The sequence below is a fragment of the Lacerta agilis genome, chromosome 14 (assembly GCF_009819535.1).
Source record: "Lacerta agilis isolate rLacAgi1 chromosome 14, rLacAgi1.pri, whole genome shotgun sequence".
In the NCBI taxonomy this organism is placed as follows: domain Eukaryota; kingdom Metazoa; phylum Chordata; class Lepidosauria; order Squamata; family Lacertidae; genus Lacerta; species Lacerta agilis.
Genome location: NC_046325.1, coordinates 20,752,217 through 20,771,010, shown reverse-complemented (window position 1 = coordinate 20,771,010; position 18,794 = coordinate 20,752,217). Strand labels below are relative to the sequence as shown.

At 39.7% G+C, this 18,794-nt stretch overlaps 1 protein-coding gene and 1 pseudogene across 1 annotated transcript; both read right to left on the bottom strand.

Annotated features, from left to right (window-relative positions):
- Window positions 1-229: 229 nt before the first annotated feature.
- On the bottom strand, window positions 230-7,641 carry LOC117057615 (annotated as a pseudogene).
- Window positions 7,642-10,306: 2,665 nt separating this feature from the next.
- On the bottom strand, window positions 10,307-16,576 carry LOC117057614 (vomeronasal type-2 receptor 26-like). The gene is made up of 6 exons (XM_033168457.1): window positions 16,371-16,576; window positions 15,865-16,156; window positions 14,295-14,519; window positions 13,206-13,433; window positions 12,760-12,886; window positions 10,307-11,208 (listed from the first exon to the last, which is right to left on the bottom strand). The coding sequence occupies exons 1-6, from the start codon at window positions 16,574-16,576 to the stop codon at window positions 10,307-10,309; spliced, it is 1,980 nt and encodes a 659-aa protein (XP_033024348.1).
- Between the last annotated feature and the right edge of the window lie 2,218 nt (window positions 16,577-18,794).

Below are 18,794 nucleotides of genomic sequence, written 5' to 3'. Positions count from 1 at the left end.
CAAATGTCAGCACAACCCTATTCATAGGAATTTGAGAAAGGATGCTTAGTTAAGATCCCTGAGATCCCTAGCATCGGCATTCCCAATGAAATATATATAATAATATAATAATAATATTTATTATTTGTACCCCGCCCATCTGGCTGGATTTCCCCAGCCACTCTGGGCGGCTTCCAACAGAAATCAAATACAAAATACTCAAATATAAGAGAAGAATAAAGACACAGACTTATATTCTACCACCTTTTCTTATTATTAGTTGCTCCTTGTTGTTCAACTGAGGCCTTAGCATAATAATGTAGCATTTAGGGGAAAAGATGCAACCCAGTAATCCAGCACCAGAAGACAAGATGGAGAAGATCTCCACAGCTATCATGAATTTTCCTTTGGTGCTCATGTAACTTGGTACAAAGGATAACCATACACTGCAAAACACCAACATGCTGAAAGTGATAAATTTGGCTTCATTGAAACTATCAGGTAACTTCCTGGCTAAGAAAGCCACAATAAAGCTGACAATGGCCAGAATGCCCATATAGCTCAAAACACAATAAAACATAGTAGGTAAGCCCTCATTACACTCCACAATGATTTGCCCTTTCAGTGAGTGCATGTCTTTATCAGGGAATGGGGGAGATGTACTTAACCAAAGAGTACAAATTCCTGATTGAATGAGGGAGCAGGAAAGGACAATAGAATTTGCTAGTCCTTTCCCCACCCATTTCCTCATTCTAGATCCTGGTTTGGTTGCCATGAATGCCAGAACTACAGTGATAGTCTTTGCCAACACAGAGGAAAGAGCCACGGAGAAGACCATGCCAAAAGCTGTTTGTCAGAAAAGACAAGTCACTTTTCCAGGCTGTCCAATGAAGAGCAAGGAGCAGAGGAAGCAAAGGAGGAGGGAGATGAGAAGGATGTAGGTGAGGGTCCTGTTGTTAGCTTTGACTATGGGAGTGTCCTTGTACTTTATAAAAATTCCAAGTACTAAACTTGTGATCAAACAAAAAGAAATAGCCAATATAGTTAAGATGATCCCTAAATCTTCTTTGTAAGAGAGGTAGTTTACAACCTTGGGAGTGCATTGACTTTGGTCCTTGTTGGGATACTGTTCTTTTGGACATTTGACGCAGGCATCCATGTCTGAAGGGAGGAAAGGAAAAGGTGCTTAGATTTTCTTAGTTCAAACTTGTAAAATGGGGGATGGGAAGAGAGAGCTGTAACTCAATGGTAGAGTATCTACTTTGTATGCAAATGAACCCTGGAAAAGACTCCTGCCTGAAATCCTGGAGAACCACTGCCAGTCAGCTTCCTGGCTTCATAGGCTCCAATCTGAAGTAATGTCATCCTATAACATGAGAGCATTTCCTTTTGTTTCCTTTCCTTTTATTTGCAGTCATTTGACCAACTCTAAGAGAGACGACTGGCATAATTACATAGAACAAGCAATGAATGAATGAATTTATTTTTATGGTCACAGACCAACTCACTAGAACAAGCAATAATTCATTATTATTAGCTTTTGTGCTTCCCAAAGTGTTTGTGGTTTGTGCTGTGCTCTTGTATTTACTGTCACAGGTGAATGATGGCCACGACAGGTGCAGGAAGGGCCACAAGAATGGACACTGAGACTGGTATTGGGTTGAATTAGACCACAACTTTTATTGATGACAGGAAAGCGTAGGTTTGGCTAAGGCTGTGCCAAAGATGGTGGACACCCTGGACCCACTGGCAGTGTAATGTAGCAGGGCCCCAGGTAAGCATATATTCTGTCTTAGTCCTCATCTGTAATGTAGTTATAATAATAACCTATATTCTCAAATAATTATGAACATTTCTTCATATCTGTACATTATGGCTCCTACCCTTCTCATGAGAGATCATCCCTTCTGGACACAGAGCACAATCATAGCAGCAAAATTTCTCTCCCTCTTTCTTTTTCCTGCTGTAGCCAGGATTGCAGTTTTTGTTGCACACAGACAAGGGCAGCACCTGCAAAGAATAATAAATTGGCAATAACACATTAGCCTCTTCAGTAATTCACCTCCATGTGATTAGAATAGTTTGGCAGGAGAACCCTACTCAATCATTCTGTAGCGTTCACTTCTTACTACTCTCCACATGCTGAGGGCTGAATGTCTGCATTGGGGAGCCTTCTCTACCTGTATTGGAACCCCACATGATTCAGAATCCTGATGTGTAGAAAAGAGTCACCACAGCATATAGTTAGCTCCCAGGATGTAGAGGGTGACAGGGAGGATCAATGTGGTCATGATTAATGGGTTGGGATGAAAGGGCTTATCTCAGACCTGAGATTCTATCGCTGCATAGTCATCATTTAACACACATTTAAAATACATTTAATCACACAATCACACAATTTCTCCTAAAGAATCCTGGGGAGTTTGATTTGCCCCGCACAGATCTACAATTCTCAGCATCCTTAGGTTGATCTCATAGATCTTTTGCCCCATGTTAGCCTATGATGTGTCATTAATTTTATCCTCTAATCCCTTTCCCAGCTCAATTGCAGTCCCTCAATATTTCCCTCACCAGTTCAGTACATTTTTTTAAAGTCCTTTCTTATCCTGCAATAATCTTAAATCCTGCCTGAGCCTTAAGCATCAAGCTCAAGGTTAAATGAGTTAGATGTATAGTCACAGTTTATACCAACACTCTGTTGTTTTTGCATATTTGTTTGACAGATATTGACCTCAGTCTTTGGGGGGGGGGGAAAGAATGATTTCCATATATTCCCTGCCTTTAGGCAAATTTATTATGACATAATATAATATAATATAATATAATATAATATAATATAATATAATATAATATAATATATATGGAGTTTTACAAATAAGGCAAGGAACTACATCTAGAAAGTTGAATAGGTTGAAATTGAACATTTTAAATGTTTGAGCACCTGCAGTCTCACCTGATTAAAGCTATGATGCCACACAATTAGTTCATCATGAATAGATAACTTTGTGCCCAGAGGAGCCTGAGGTTCCAGCCTTCCAATTTTAACTCTAACCACTGAGCCATTAGGGAACATTAGCCAGTTTGTAATATCAAAACCTGAAACTAGTTCTCCATTGTCATCAAAGTGCACAATGTCTCCAGCACTGTTGTTAAATGAGACCCTTTTTAGAAGTTGATGGACCTAGAAAAAAGGGGATTATAAATAAAGCTACAAAAACACACACCACTGAAATCATTTCAAGGAGCTTCACAAAGGAAGTCCTATTCATTTTGGGGTTAATACATGTGGCAACTTAATATTTCTATTTGAATTTACAAAAAAAAGAAAATATAACGTTGAACAGTTTGTTTTATGTAGATATGGACTTCTTTTTATAAGTGTTGATTTGCAATTACCTGACATGGTTGCACATTCTGAAAAGAAAGTCTGTCTCTTTCTTCCAATCTTCTGTGTTTGGAATGGGATTTATATATAGCATGAAAAGTATGTGCCACAGCATAGACAGCATTGTAGACATTGTAGCTGTGCCCAGTCATCTTCATTTCAAACAGAACTCCAGAAAGGTTCTGTAGATTCTCCTCTCCAGTGCAAATTTTCTCCTCTTCCCATTTAGACACGTTTAATGAACAGCTGAATGCCTGTTCCCAGAAGTTCTGAATAAAACCATCTCCTTTAAACCAGGAAGGTCTAACCATCTGAATGAACTTTTGGAATCCTTTGGGCTGATTTGAGTGAACTGTAAAGGATATGGAACCATGAAAAAATTGTATATCCCATATCTTTTGAACAGACAGTGATGCAAAATCCCACTGGGATGTAATAATCCACACTTTACTAATAGGAGGCATTGGCAAGAAGGGTGCTAGAAACAGCAATATTCTCAAAACTCGAAAGGATGGATATTCTCCAGATATGAGCAAAACATTGGCATTTCTTTCGATGACAGTTACATAGCTTTCCCATTGCTTTATAAGCATATCAATATACTCATCTACATAAGAGTATTTTGGTAGTCTTACAATGAAGGCATAACAGATACCATTCTGAGAAAGCATTGGCACTATTTTCTGTAAAAACTTGTTCCCTTTGTCATCATCCACAGCCACGAGCCCAATCCATGTCCATCTGAAATGCTGAAGTAACTTCACAACTCCTTTGTGCTGGTGAGCTTCATTTGGTACCATCTGGTACAGAAAAGGGAATAGTCTTTTGTCGTCCTGTGTTGTCAAAAATGATCCATAAGTGAGCTGAAATAAAAATATATATATTTCAAATCATACAATCATAATGTGTAGGGTTCTTTAATGCCACCCTGTGTGATGCAAGAACTATAGCCACTGTCTGAAGGCCTCCCTCTGCCAATTGATTCCATCAATTAACTAATTTTACTATTAATAAATTTATCCCAATATTCTATTTCTGTCCTTTCTGGTACTATGAATATTTGAAGAATGCTATAATGTTCTCCCTTAGTCCAAATTTCTGCAGACTTCATATAGATTTTTTCCCTTAAAGTATTTATTTCTGAGAGCAATGCCAACCTTTCCTGCACTGCTTCCAGTTTGTTTACATCCCTTTTATAGTACAGAACCAAGACCCAGAAACAATAAGCCACACACTCCTGGAGAAAAGACTTATGAGATATTTAGTGGGGTAAAATCACAGCTGAAACTGCACCTGTTTTCTCCACCCTACATTTGTCAGGGCAGATCCTTGAAGTCCCACAGGGACCCCTTGAGACAGACACAAATTCAGGGTACTTTCTGTGAATTAAAAACTATGTTTCTGTTTACCATAGTTTAGTGCTGCAGGAGACTTTTTGCAACTATGTGACACTGCTGACTCAAATTTAGCTTGAGATCAATTTTAACCTGGAGATCCCTTTCACATTTACTGCTGCCAAAGCAGGTGTCTTAAGCACAATAAAGGGTAAAGGTAAAGGACCCCTGGACGGTTAGGGCCAGTCAAAGGTGGCTATGGGGTGCAGCGCTCATCTTGCTTTCAGGCCGAGGGAGCCGCCATTTGTCCACAGTTTTCCTGGTCATGTGGCCAGCATGACTAAACCGCTACTGGCGCACGGAGGACCGTGACGAGTGCCAGAGTGCACAGAAATGGCATTTAGCTTTCCGCTGCAGTGGTGCCTATTTATCTACTTGCACTGGTGCACTTTCAAACTGCTAGGTTGGCAGGAGCTGGAACAGAGCAATGGGAGCTCACCCCTAAATACAATATTTTGCCTTCATTGAATTTAACTGTGGTTGATTATATGAGGCCCCAATATTAAGTTTTGGCCTGATCTGGTAGGACTCTTCTGAAGTTAACTGTTATCCCAAAAGCATTGAATTCACCTGATTGTACTACCTTTCTTGCCAGGTTTTCTGGTCATCACAGAGTTAACTGTTCACCAGCAGGCGTTCTGATCCTGGGTGCCTCGCCCACAGCTATACGGGTATTTTTTCCTTTGTCTGGAAAAAGGGGAGGTTTGGTTTCGTTTTCCCCTTGTTCTGTGTTAGTTTGCTTTTGATGTATGAGAGAGAAAGCTGCAGACATGCAGCTTGCGTCTTTAGGACGTTTTGTGTGTGCTACTACAATAAAGCTGTTAGTTTAGTAGCACTGGTGTCCAGTTGATTTATTTTAAGACACCACTGGAGAAGCAGACCTAAAAGCCATCGTGTCCCTGTGCCGACTCTGCTACTGAAGACAGGTTTTGAAACGCGCAGCCTGAGAGAGGAGCATGACTAGACGGCCATAGATGCCAGGCTGGATCATAAAGTTGATTGATTACAGCTCCGGGCAGCAGCACTACTTGGGTCAAAGGTTTTATGACCCAAATACTTCAATATTTCTAGTATGCATTCAATTAGCTTGCTAAGCAAAATATCACAGAGAATGTTTGGCTGAAATCAAGATGATGTGTCACAAATATGAAATCTTTATGCCCCATGCGCACAGCTGACCTGTGGTGTCTTGTGAATGGCTGAAATTATGGCCACGTTGGTAGAAATTTCAGAGATGCATCCTCCAATAAGAGCTATCAGATTGCTCTTGTTGTGACAGTTGAAGTTGGGGACAAACCTATGCTGTGACGAAAGCAGGCTCAGAGTGGCCTTGTAGGTCATCTTTGTAGAGTAGTAGCTATTGAGGATGTGAAATCCCAGGGAAATGTTTGATAAAATGTTGGGATTCTCGTTGATCTCTTTGACAGCAAATGCTAAGGCCAGGATGTGCTGAAAGTTCTTAGGCACAGATCTGTAATAAGAGTTAGAGTAAAAAGAAAAACAACCATGAAACAACTATGACAACAACAAATGCATTGTACTCATCTACATGCTTTCAAGTATCAGCTTAAAACCGTAAGGTATTATAGTTTGAAGAAATGTAACTTAGTGAAATTAAGAAAGTAAGACACTATATCTGAAACAGCAAGAACTAAAATTCTGCAATATTTTGGAATAGTAAAAGTGCTTTGGAAACTGCTCCCTGCGGCTATTGGAGTAATTTCCTTGGCACAGAAACAATATCATCAAGATGAACTAAAAAGTAGCAAAACAAAATAAAAAATAAAAAATTCCTTCCGGTAGCACCTTAGAGACCAACTAAGTTTGTTCTTGGTATGAGCTTTTGTGTGCATGCACACTTCTTCAGATACACTGAAACAGAAGTCACCAGACCCTTTCACCATTATGAAAGTAGCACTTTCATAATGCACTTTTAAATTTAAAAGTATGAATAACAAATGGGGTCATGTTTGCACATCCATTAGGAAGGTCACTTTTGATTGCATGTTTCCCCTCCAGAGCGTTTTAAGTTTTAGAAACGAAGTCAGGTTTGTCCTTTTGTAAAATGGGAATAGGCTGGAAACAATTGGAGGAATGAAACATGGCAGCATTTCTAAAATATAATATGAAATTGAATATTGAAAGAGTCAGAAGATTGGAAGTGCAGGGAGGAGGGTATATATAGTGGCAAAGGATGAGAGGAAACAAAATGTGGAAAGAACAGGAGTAACAGAATATAACAAGAGCACAATCTACTATGTTGTTATCCTGCAGAAATCCTACAGAAATATACAGGATCTATTTATTTCTCTGGAGTGTCTGGTGGAAAGGCTATTAGTGATTACTTAACAGGAACATAATGCAGGGACATAATGCAGAAAGCAAAAATAAACAGTAGTCCAAATGCTGTGGGGATACCACTTTTTCACACAAAGTAAAAATAATCACAAAGCTGCATAATGGTGAATGTCACCTGAAATTATTACAGAATAAGAAATAAATGTTTCCTTACATAGGTTCATCAATCAATACATGAATAGGCTGTTCCTCGAAAGACAGGTTATTATAGTGGAAGTAGACTTGAGAAACAATCTCACCGATGACAAGGTCTCCTGGCTGGTAAAATTTATGAGGTATAGGGAGGGGATCGTCAAGTGTACTGCAGTTAATAGAATGTGCATTGCCTACAGTATGACACAGCAGTATGAGCAGCAACACCACCACCTGTATAATCCCATTGACAAAGGATGCCCTCCAAATATAGATTCTCATGCTTCCACCTACAGCATTATATACGGCTTTTCTCTGTTTTGCTACATAGTCACTTGGATGGTGGATGATTTTGTTGCTGTTAGGGAATCTATGCATTAGTATCTTGGTCATTGACTTAGTTCATAATGGCTCCTTTTTTGTCAGTTTCCCTGATCAGAGCATTCACTGATTTATACTCTAAGTGAGAAGTATAAGCGTTTAGTACTCTTTTTCTCTTTTCAAAATCTTTGTTGTTATCTATTCAGCTGCAGGCATCAATAGCTTTGTGGTACTATGCAAGAGTTACCTTCATAGAATCATAGAATCATAGAATCATCGAGTTGGAAGAGACCACAAGGGCCATCCAGTCCAACCCCCTGCCAAGCAGGAAACACCATCAAAGCATTCCTGACAGATGGCTGTCAAGCCTCTGCTTAAAGACCTCCAAAGAAGGAGACTCCAAAATTCTGAATTTTTCAGAATTCTCAAATTCTGTAAATCAGAACTGTTGTTTTAAAAAATTGATGATGGAGGTACCTGATGAAGAGTGAACAAAACATTTGTCTAATAAGAGCATCAGGAGAAGGAATGAAGAATATAGATAACCACAGTATACATATTTTTGTTAAAAAAATAATGGTGGAGTCAGCTGGTGGAAACACTTTGAAACAACAATACGATAGAGTTCTGTCAATGCCTAGATCCAGACTCTAATATCTCTTTTCAGATGTTCATTGTTGATCTTGCTAATGGACTCTGGATATCTTTTGCATAAGACAATGCAAACCAATAATTTTGATAATGATAGAGAAGAAAATTGTTTTCCCAGTGTCCTGCTGGCTTCTGAAGTTACATCATGCATGAACAAAATGCTACAGCTCAATAGTCAATAGTCTCAATAGTTCATCCCACAGTTCATTCACATTTCACATAACTTGAAGGATGGTTTCATCTCTTTTAAGAGACTGTGCCTAATTACTGAATGTCCCTGTTATTGTTATTGCTATTATTTTTGTTATTATTAAAATATTTATGCAGCATTATTTATGTGCATTACAAAATATTAGTATGGGGAACCTAAGTCTCAGGTCAAATGTAGCTTTCAGTTCCAGATGCTCTCCTCACACTTTAATGAATTTATCCAACTGTATGTTCTTGTTCTTTATTTGTCCTTTGTTACAATTGCACTTTTGGCATTGTTTGGACCTTCTATGACTTTGTGTTTACACTCCTTATCCAAACTCTGTGGAGAAGTGACGTGAGTTGTCTTCTGTTTTAGGCATGTCTGCATTTACTGCAGGGGTGTGGGGCCTTCCTCAGCCAGATGGCCACACTCCCATCTGGGCAATCTTTTGGGAGCCAGAGGCAAAACAGAGCACAGCAATGAATGTAAACATTATCTTTGTACAATAGGTTGGTTTTTATATACATTCAAACACCCCTCTTGACCCTCCATCAAGGTATACAAGAGGCATTATCAGGCTTCACAGACGCATTCAAGCCAGGCAAAAACAAAAAAGAAGGACATGTGAGGAGTGTGGCCTTAGAAGCAAGACTTTCCACAGCTACCTCGGTGTATCCTGAGGTTGGCATTTGCTGTCCTAGATCCTCTGGCCTAGAATTAGGGACAAGGTGTGGGCATGGAATCAATTTTACAGCTCCAATGACACAGCATGGGAATTAGATAAAAGTAATGGCTCATATTAAGATAGAATACATGTGCCAGTCTATTCTTCCGAAACTGATAGGCTGCCCAGAGAGACTTGTTTCACTATGATAGTAACATCTTCACTTCATTATCAGTTGTAGGGGAAGGAGGAGAGGTACCATTTGGGAAAGATCCCCTCCATGCTACCCCATGCTGGCCCAATGTTGTGGGTCCAGGCACAATGGAGCCAGTGGCAGAGAGGATGCACATACAGCACAATATGAAATATGGTCACAACTTTATTGATTACAGGTGTCAGAAGGTTTGATGTAGGCATTGGAGGTATATCCTGAAATCAATGAGCCAAATTGCTGGTTGATGGTTAGATGATGGGGTTCAGCAGGATTAAGGGTTACCCTTTGAATTGCACTGCATCTGGGTGACCTACCAAGATCACCATGAGGGGATACCAAGACCTGTCAGCCCTTGAGCTGAGTATCTGCACATATAGCACTCTCAGACATTTCTTCTAAAAAATCAAACAGCAATAATCTGGGGAGGGGGGGGGGCTTGTCTAGCAGAATGTAGGCGGGCAGACACACTGGGTGAAATGTGTGTGTCTCAGCTCTACTTGCAAGCATTATCTGAGACATGTTTACTTGAACATAAACCTATGCAAAATTTCTCAATATATCTCTGTCATTTCTACATATCAACATAGGAGCAGAATGAAGTGGGCATAATAAATCCCATCTCACAGTTCTTCAACTTGGCCCAACACAATGATGTAGCATAAAGAGGGAATGATGCAACCCAGTAAAACAGAATATGAGGATAACTCAGAAAAACAGAATATGAAGATAACTTTTACAGAAAAAATATAGGTGATGGAGATAGATAGATGATAGATAGATAGATAGATAGATAGATAGACAGACAGATGATAGATGAGAGATGAGAGATAGATGAGAATGAGAGATAGATGAGAGATAGATAGATGATAGATAGATAGATGATAGATAGATAGATGATAGACACACATGCATGCACGCATGCACACACATACACACACAGAGAGAGAGAGAGAGAGAGAGAGAGAGAGAGAGAGAGAGATGGAGCAGAATGAAGACATAGATACCGTATATGCTTTCATTTTATTTTCCTTATTAATTGCTCCTTGTTGTTTAGCTCAGGTCTCAAAATAATGACATAACATTTAGGAGAAAAAATGCAACACAGTAACCCAGAACTGGAAGACAAGATGGAGAAGATTTCCACAGCTACCGTGTATTTTCCTTTGGTGCTCAGGTAGGTTGGAACAAAGGATAACCATACACTGCAAAACACCAACATGCTGAAAGTGATAAATTTGGTTTCATTGAAACTGTCGGGTAATTTCCTAGCAAGGAAAGCCACAATGAGGCTGACGATGGCCAGGAAACCCATATAGCCCAAGACACAATAAAACATGGTAGCTGAACCTTCATTACATTCTAGTATGATTTCTGCCTTTGCTGTGTGCATATCTTTGTCTGGGAATGGAGGGGAAGTACTTAACCAAAGAGCACATATGGCAACTTGAAGAAAGGAGCAGGAAAGGATGATATAATTTGTCAATCTTTTCCCTATCCATTTTCTCATTTTTGAACCTGGCTTGGTTGCCATAAATGCCATAACCACGGTGATGGTTTTTGCCAAAATGCTGGAAAGGGCCACAGAGAATATGAAAGCAAACAGCGATTGTCTGAGAAGGCAGATCACATTTCCAGGCTTCCCAATAAAGAGTAAGGAGCTGAGGAAACAAAGGAGGAGAGAGATGAGCAGGATGTAGGTGAGGGTCCGGTTGTTGGCTTTAACTATTGGGGTCTCTTTGTGCTTCATAAAAATGCCAAGAACTAAAATGGTGATCAAGGAAAAAGCAATAGTCAAGATTGCTAAGATGACCCCTAAATCTTCTTTGTAAGAGAGGAAACTTAGAACTTTAGCAGTGCATTTAGTTTGGCCCTTGTTTGGATGTTGGTCTTCTGGACATTTGATACAGGCATCCATATCTGAAAAAAAGTGAAGAGTGTTGAAGAAGTTGACCAATTTCTTTCCAAAGCTCTCAGTTCTGAGAGCAAGTGATAGTTCTCCGATTGTGTTATTATAGTCATTTGAATCACTCTAGGAGAAAGGACTTCCATATTTCCACAGGATGGCAATGTTGTCATGAGAGATAGTGGGATAAATCGTCATTTTAAACACCCTTGCAGTACTTTCTAGTTTTAACAATATGCAGTTTTAACAGGCATATTTTTGTTGGTGGCAGTCTGCCCCCATAAACACTCTAGCCTCAACATTTTGCAACATCTGTAGCATCTACTTCTGTTCGCCCCCCACACAGAGCACACTGGAATAGCTAGATATTGAGGTTACTAGTGCATAAATCATTGTGGTCATATTATTCCTATCCAAGATTATTGATAATTGAAATATCAGCTGCAAATTTTCAGGCTACCATAGTTGGACCCAGGAGCACCCCTAAATGGCAAACCTATTATTTCAGAGTGAGCCATCCAGAATACAGAATAGATCAATCTCCCATATATGGGAATCGCCTACATATAGTGCTTTGTTCTTCCCAGGGTTCAATCTCACTTTATGGACTGCCATCACTTTGCCAAGGATCAGATCATATACAGTGGTACCTCGGGTTACATACCCTTCAGGTTACAGACTCCGCTAACCCAGAAATAACGCTTCAGGTTAAGAACTTTGCTTCAGGATAATAACAGAAATTGTGCTCTGCCGGCACAGCGACAGCGGGAGGTCCCTTTAGCTAAAGTGGTGCTCCAGGTTAAGAACAGTTTCAGGTTAAGAACGGACCTCAGGAACGAATTAAATACTTAAGCAGAGGTACCACTGTACAGCTTATCCTGAATTAGACTTTATGGAGAAATACAGCTGTGTGTCATTAGCATACTGATGACACTTTGGCCAAACTCCTAATAACCACTCCTAGCAGCTTCATGGGCCTCAGCACTGGGGACACAAGGACACCATAGAACAAGGACCATGCTGTTATGTGGACATAACTCTTTAGGTAGGTTGGAGGTACTCCTCCATTTGCCCCACCACACCCTCTTCACCATCTTCCCAAGGTGTTCATATTCATATCCAGAAAGTAGTCATTATAGGGTCTAAGGTGGGCTTCTACAGAAGTGGATGCACCACCACCACCAGTTTAAGGCCAATTGGAACAACTCCATCACATAGAGACATGCTCACCCCTCCTGAGATCCATCTAGTCAACCCTCTGTCTAATTGTCCTTCATCAGCTAGGAAGGACACATACGAAGTGAGCAAGCTGCTCGTCACATCATTGCAAGAGTTCACATCATGTGGCCACATACACTGAAATATTCATCCAATATTTGATCCTATGGGTTGTGACAACAATATGCTTTTAAATGTATTATTACATTTATATACTCCATTTCAACCTATAAAATTTATATTGCAAATGACTTTTAAAAGTATTCAGGGCATATGCATTCTCAAAATATAACCATTATGTCGTGTTATGAAAATGTTTTGGTATCACTATACATTGTGCCTTTTACCCTTCTTGACAGAGATCATCCCTTCTGGACACCGAGCACAATCATAGCAACAAAATTTCTCTCCCTCTTTCTTTTTCCTGCTATAGCCAGGGCAACAGTTGTCATTGCACACAGAAACAGGCAGCACCTAAATGGAATCATAAATGGAAGATGAGCAATAAGAGATTAGATTTCCTCATTCATCAGTCAACTACCATCTAATTTGAATCATGTAAGAAGGGAATGAGGACAAAGCATTTGACACAACTTTGTATCACTCTTCCCACTGCTTGGGAGATAAATGTGTGCAGTGGGGAGCCATCTGTATGAATGCATCAACCATGCCTGCTCTGTGCATGTTCCAGAATTCAACATGAATAGAGAAGGCTGTCCACTACAGCAAATTAGTCCCCTGGTGTTTTCTAGGTACTACAGTATAAACTCAAGTATTTTCTGGTAAATTTCACCTGATTAAAACTTGGATGCCATTCAATTTGGTCATCATGAATGGTTAATTCCTTGCCAGGAGGAGCCTGAGGCTCCAGTCTTCCAACTTTTACTCTAACAACAGATCCATTGGGGAACATCAACCAGTTTGTAACATCAAAACCTGCAACTATTTCTTGATTACTGTCAAAGCGCACAATGTCTCCAGCACTGTTATTAAATAAGATGCTCTTAAGAAAATGATGAATCTATGTTAAAAGAGGAACAAAAGACGGAGTTAGTTTTGAAATTATTTTAGGAAGCGTCACAAAGGTATGTCATATTTGAACAGTAGATGTAATGATTTGCTCCCTCTGTCTGCCATGTCCATCCATTTGATTCCAGGGATGGCCATTGGTTTTAAAACTCCAGAGTCTTACCTATAACCAAAAAGAAATCTGCATGCATTTTAATGTAACTGATTTATGCAAACTTACACTTCCTTCTCCCTCTGTTTCCAAAGCTAGGCTACTTTTTAAACAAAAGTATTGATGTGTAATGACCTGCCACAGTTGCATGTTCTGAAATGTCCATCTCTCTCCCAATCTTCTGTGTTTGGAGTTCAATTTGTATATGGCCTGCAAAGCATGTGCCACAGCATAGACAGCATTGTAGACATTGTAGCTGTGGCCAGTCATGTGCATTTCAAACAGAATCCCAGGAAGGCTCTCCAACATCTCATCCCCAGTACAGGTTTTCTTCTCCTCTTCCTCCTGCTCCTTAGAGGCTATGAATGAACAAGTGAATGCCTGTTCCCAGAAGTCCTTTATAAAACCATCTTCTTTGGCCCAGAAAGGTTTTAACATCTGAATGAACTTTTGGAATCCTAATAGCTGATTTGCGTGAACTGTAAAGGATATGGAACCATGGAAAGTCTGTATTTCCCAATTCTTCTGAACAGACAGTGATGCAAAATCCCAGTGGGATGTAATAATCCACACTTTACCCAGAGGTGGATATTCCATTAAGGGTGCTACAAGCAGCATTAATCTCAAAACCTGAAAGGACGGAGGCTCTCCATAAATAAAAAATACTCTGGGGTTTTGCTCAAAGACAATTGCATAATTTACTGAATGCTGTAAACCATAGTCTACCATCTCATCCACATAATTCCATTTTGGTAATCTTACTATGAATGCATAACAGATGCCATTCTGGGAAAGCATTGGCACAATTGCCTGTAAAAACCTATCCCCTTTGTCATCATCCACAGCCACGAGCCCAATCCATGTCCATCCAAAATGCTGAAGTAACCGTGCAACTCCTATATGCTGATATATTTCATCTGGGACCATCTGGTACAAAAATGGAAATAGAAGTTTTGTACCTTGTAGTGGCAAAAATGATCCATAGGTGAGCTGAAATCAAATGCATAAGCATTTTTTTTAAAAGAAGACAAGATCATTCTTAATTATTGAATCACAGAGGCGCAGGAGTTATTTGGGCCATATGTTCTATCATCCTCTGCAAATCAAGAGTTTAAAGATTTGCAAGAGTTGACTGCCCAGCCTGTTTGAGGAACTACTTTCTTTTTCACAGCAGTATTTTTTAACTTGTCTGAATAAATTTTAAGATGTATTGTAATTAATTGATGTCTGTTTTCATGCATATTGTGTTGTTTTTATGATGTTAGCCACTCTGAGCTTGGCCTTGGCAGGGGAGGGTGGGATACAAACAAAAAATTATTATTATTATTATTATTATTATTATTATTAATTTCCATCATGAACCACAAGAAATCACTTATCCCATGCAACAGATTGGGAGAGGCAATGCCACACACTTGTCCTCTGTCATACATGACTGAGTTTCTACCACTGAGCTGTATTGTCAAAATGAGCTCCTGCTTGAGCTCCTGCTGGGGCACTATATTTTTAGATCAGTGCCCTGCAATGCCATGGAACACTGCTTTCATGCAACTGAATCCCCACCTTCAGTGCAGATGTTGGGTTTGATGCTTCACAGCAAAACTGGCAGCAACCTGGCAGAGTCCCTGACCATCAACCTCTCTTCTGACTGAAGTTGAAAAGGCACCATGCTTCAAACAGAAGAGAAAGAAGTGCTGGTAGCTGCCTGGCCAGACAATCTACAGCTGCTGACAACTGACTAGACTGGCTGCAACCATTCAAAGACTGAGGCTGGGCCACATAGGGAGACTACTTACAATCACCAAATCTTGGCTGGTCAACTCTCACAAGGAATTGCTAACTCTTTTAATATTTAGTAGAATCTCCCAAGACTTCACCACAATCTTGGGAGAGTCTTGGATCAGCTTCTTGGAGGCATGTGCAGTAAGTTGGGTCAGCGCTGCTTATGGGGTGTAAGTAATGCTTGTTCAGTATCTTATCAAGCAGAAAAATTGCTCATCTAATGTTCAGCCAGAATCTCATACTTCTTCCTGGCAGCATAGACTGTTTTTTGCCCTCTTTCATACAACAGTCATGGAGCTATGTGAGAAGTACCGCACTCTCTCCACTTAGCCTCTTCTGGTGCATGTTAAATCTACAAAGTTCTTTCAAACTTCCCTTAAATGTCTTATTATCCATTTCAGATTCATTACCCTTCTCTGAACCCATTTCCTGAAATAAAGATTCTGTACCAGAGAGGGGAAATCTCCTTATCCCCATGCACACAGCTTACTTGTGGAGTCTTTCGGGTTGCTGAAATGACGGCAATATTGGCAGAGATTTCAGAGATGCATCCTCCAACGAGGGCTATCAAATTGTTCTGATTGTCACAAATGAAGTTGGGGACAAACCTATGTTGTGTGGAGTGAAGGTTCAGGGTAGCTTTATACGTCATTCTTGCAGTGTAGTAACTATTGAGGATGTGGAATCCTAGAGATATATTTGATAAGATGTTGGGATTCTCATTGATCTCTTTGACAGCAAATGCTAAGGCCAGTATATGCTGGTAGTTCTTTGGCACAGATCTGTAATAAGAGTAATAGCTGTTTAATAAAATTACATTATTATTATTATTATTATTATTATTATTATTATTATTATGTATTCTTCATCCTTGCTCATCTGCAGGCACCCAAGCCACTTTTGTGACGCTAGAAAGTAAATAAAGAACAGCATTCCTTAATAATAATGGTCTGCACATATTAAAAATTGGGTGCGAGATAAATAATATTGCCTTACATGGGTTCGTTAATCAAGATCTGTGTAGGCTGTTCCATGAAACTGAGATGGTTATAGAGGAAGACAACCTGAGAAACAATGACACCAATGATAAGGTTTCCTGGCTGGTAAAATTCATGAGGAATAGGGACAGGATCATCCAATATGCTGCAGTTAATAGAATGTGTCTTACATACAGAATGACACAGCAGTGCAAGCAGCAACATGACCACTAGCATGACCCTGTTGAGAAAATTTTGCCTCCAAACATAGATTCCCATGCTTCCAAATGCAGCATTGTATGTGGCTGTTAGTATTTCTACATCCTTGAATGATGAATGGTATTGTTGCTAAACAGGTTTACCACATGTCTAGTTAGGGAATCAGTGCACTGAGATCCTGGTTGTATGTTTAGAAATATCATCTTATCTATCCGTGTCACCAAACACTGCATTTCTTGTATATCCTCATTTCATTGTGTAAAGAGGAGTGTTTGAAATCAACATGCAGCTATCTTTATGCATCATGAGCAAAGAAACCAAAACTGTAACTTTAACCCTCAATCTGTATTTCAAAGGAATGGAATGTACATGTTATTATTTCAAAAGCCCAGCCTATGCCTAGATCAAATTCTGAGTAACACAATGGTTTTATAGTTCTTTTCAAATGCTGACTGTTGATCTTGCTTACAGGCTCTGGAATCTCCAGTGGATCAGAGGATAGAAAGCAGCAATTTTCTGAGTGATAAGAATGATTATTATTTCACCAATGTGTTGTTGGACTTTGAGGTTGCATCATTCTTGACAAGGAAGTTATTTTTTTCTAAATTTTTCAGCTATACTTCTTTGAGAGATTATATGTAGCACATAGCTCAGCAAAAAAAATTAATAATAATTCCTTCCAGTAGCACCTTAGAGATCAACTATGTTTGCTTTTGGTATCATTAAGTGCACGACTACAATTCAGTTCCCTCATGATTCCTATTTCACATAATGTGAATGGACTCTCCTTCCTTGGAGGTTTTTATGCAGAGGTTGGATGGCCATCTGTCATGGATACTTTAGCTGAGATTCCTGCATTGCAAAGGGGTTGGACTGGATGACCCTTGGGTCCCTTCCAACACTATGATTCTATGATTGTATGAATGCTCCAGTTTAAAATCACAGCCTGAGGAATTTTATCATGTTTATGGCTCCATTTTCTTTAACAGATTCCTTTCCAATATTGTTTGTCCTACATATTGTTAATATTATAAAAAAGTATTAATTTGCCATAGTAAAATATATTTGGCTATACAGTACTATCACAATTTGATTTTCTTGACTGGGCAGGGTGACCTGAAGGTGTGGAGTGTTAAATTGATCTCCTTTTCATGATCTTAGGGGGTAACAGCAACCTTTCCTCTTTGCAAGTTTGGTGTTAAGTTTTTCCACTCCTGACATATTCTAGAGGACATAGGAGGGAGGAGTTCTGTCCAACATGTATTGCTCTTCTGTTGAAACCTTAATTGATGTGCAGAATGCAGTGCTGACTCAGAAAATTGAGACAATTAATCATGAGTAGCTTCACCCACTTAGCACAGCTTAAACATTTTGAGAGCATACCCTGGAACTGAAAATGATGAAGTGAACTGGGAGACTGTTTATAGACCCTGGCACACACATAGAGTGTATATTATGTATGATATTATTTTTTATTTATTGGATTTATATACTGGTACCACCTTTCTGTCAAGGAACCCAAAGTGGTCTGCAATTTCAACATTAAAACAAACACATTATACAAGCTGAAGATTGACAGAGTCCTTGCTTGCCAACTGGGAGCTGATGATATAGGTTCTACTTCCTTCTGCCTTGCGTCATGGCACACAGTTCTTCAGCAGTCCCAGGGAAGTTGGGGTGGCAGCTCCATCAAAAGTTATGAAAAGTAGGTTGGTATGCTAGGGGGTTTATGGTGATAGAGAAGAAGAAGAAGAAGAAGAAGAAGAAGAAGAAGAGGAGGAGGAGGAGGAGGAGTTTGGATTTGATATCCCGCTTTTCACTACCCGAAGGAGTCTCAAAGCGGCTAACATTCTCCTTTCCCTTCCTCCCCCACAACAAACACTCTGTGAGGTGAGTGGGGCTGAGAGACTTCAGAGAAGTGTGACTAGCCCAAGGTCACCCAGCAGCTGCATGTGGAGGAGTGTAGACGCGAACCCGGTTCCCCAGATTACGAGTCTACCACTCTTAACCACTACACCACACTTGTTATAAATGGTCTGCATGAATTTATTGAGGAGTTTTAACTTCAATCTCAATTTATGCTTCAATAATGGAAAAGCAGAAACTTGTTCACTATGATAGCAATATCTTCTATATGAACAGTTATGGGGGAAGGAGGACAGGTAGTGTTCTTCTCTCATTTGGGAAAGATCTCTCACATGCTACCCAGGGACAGCCCACCCAT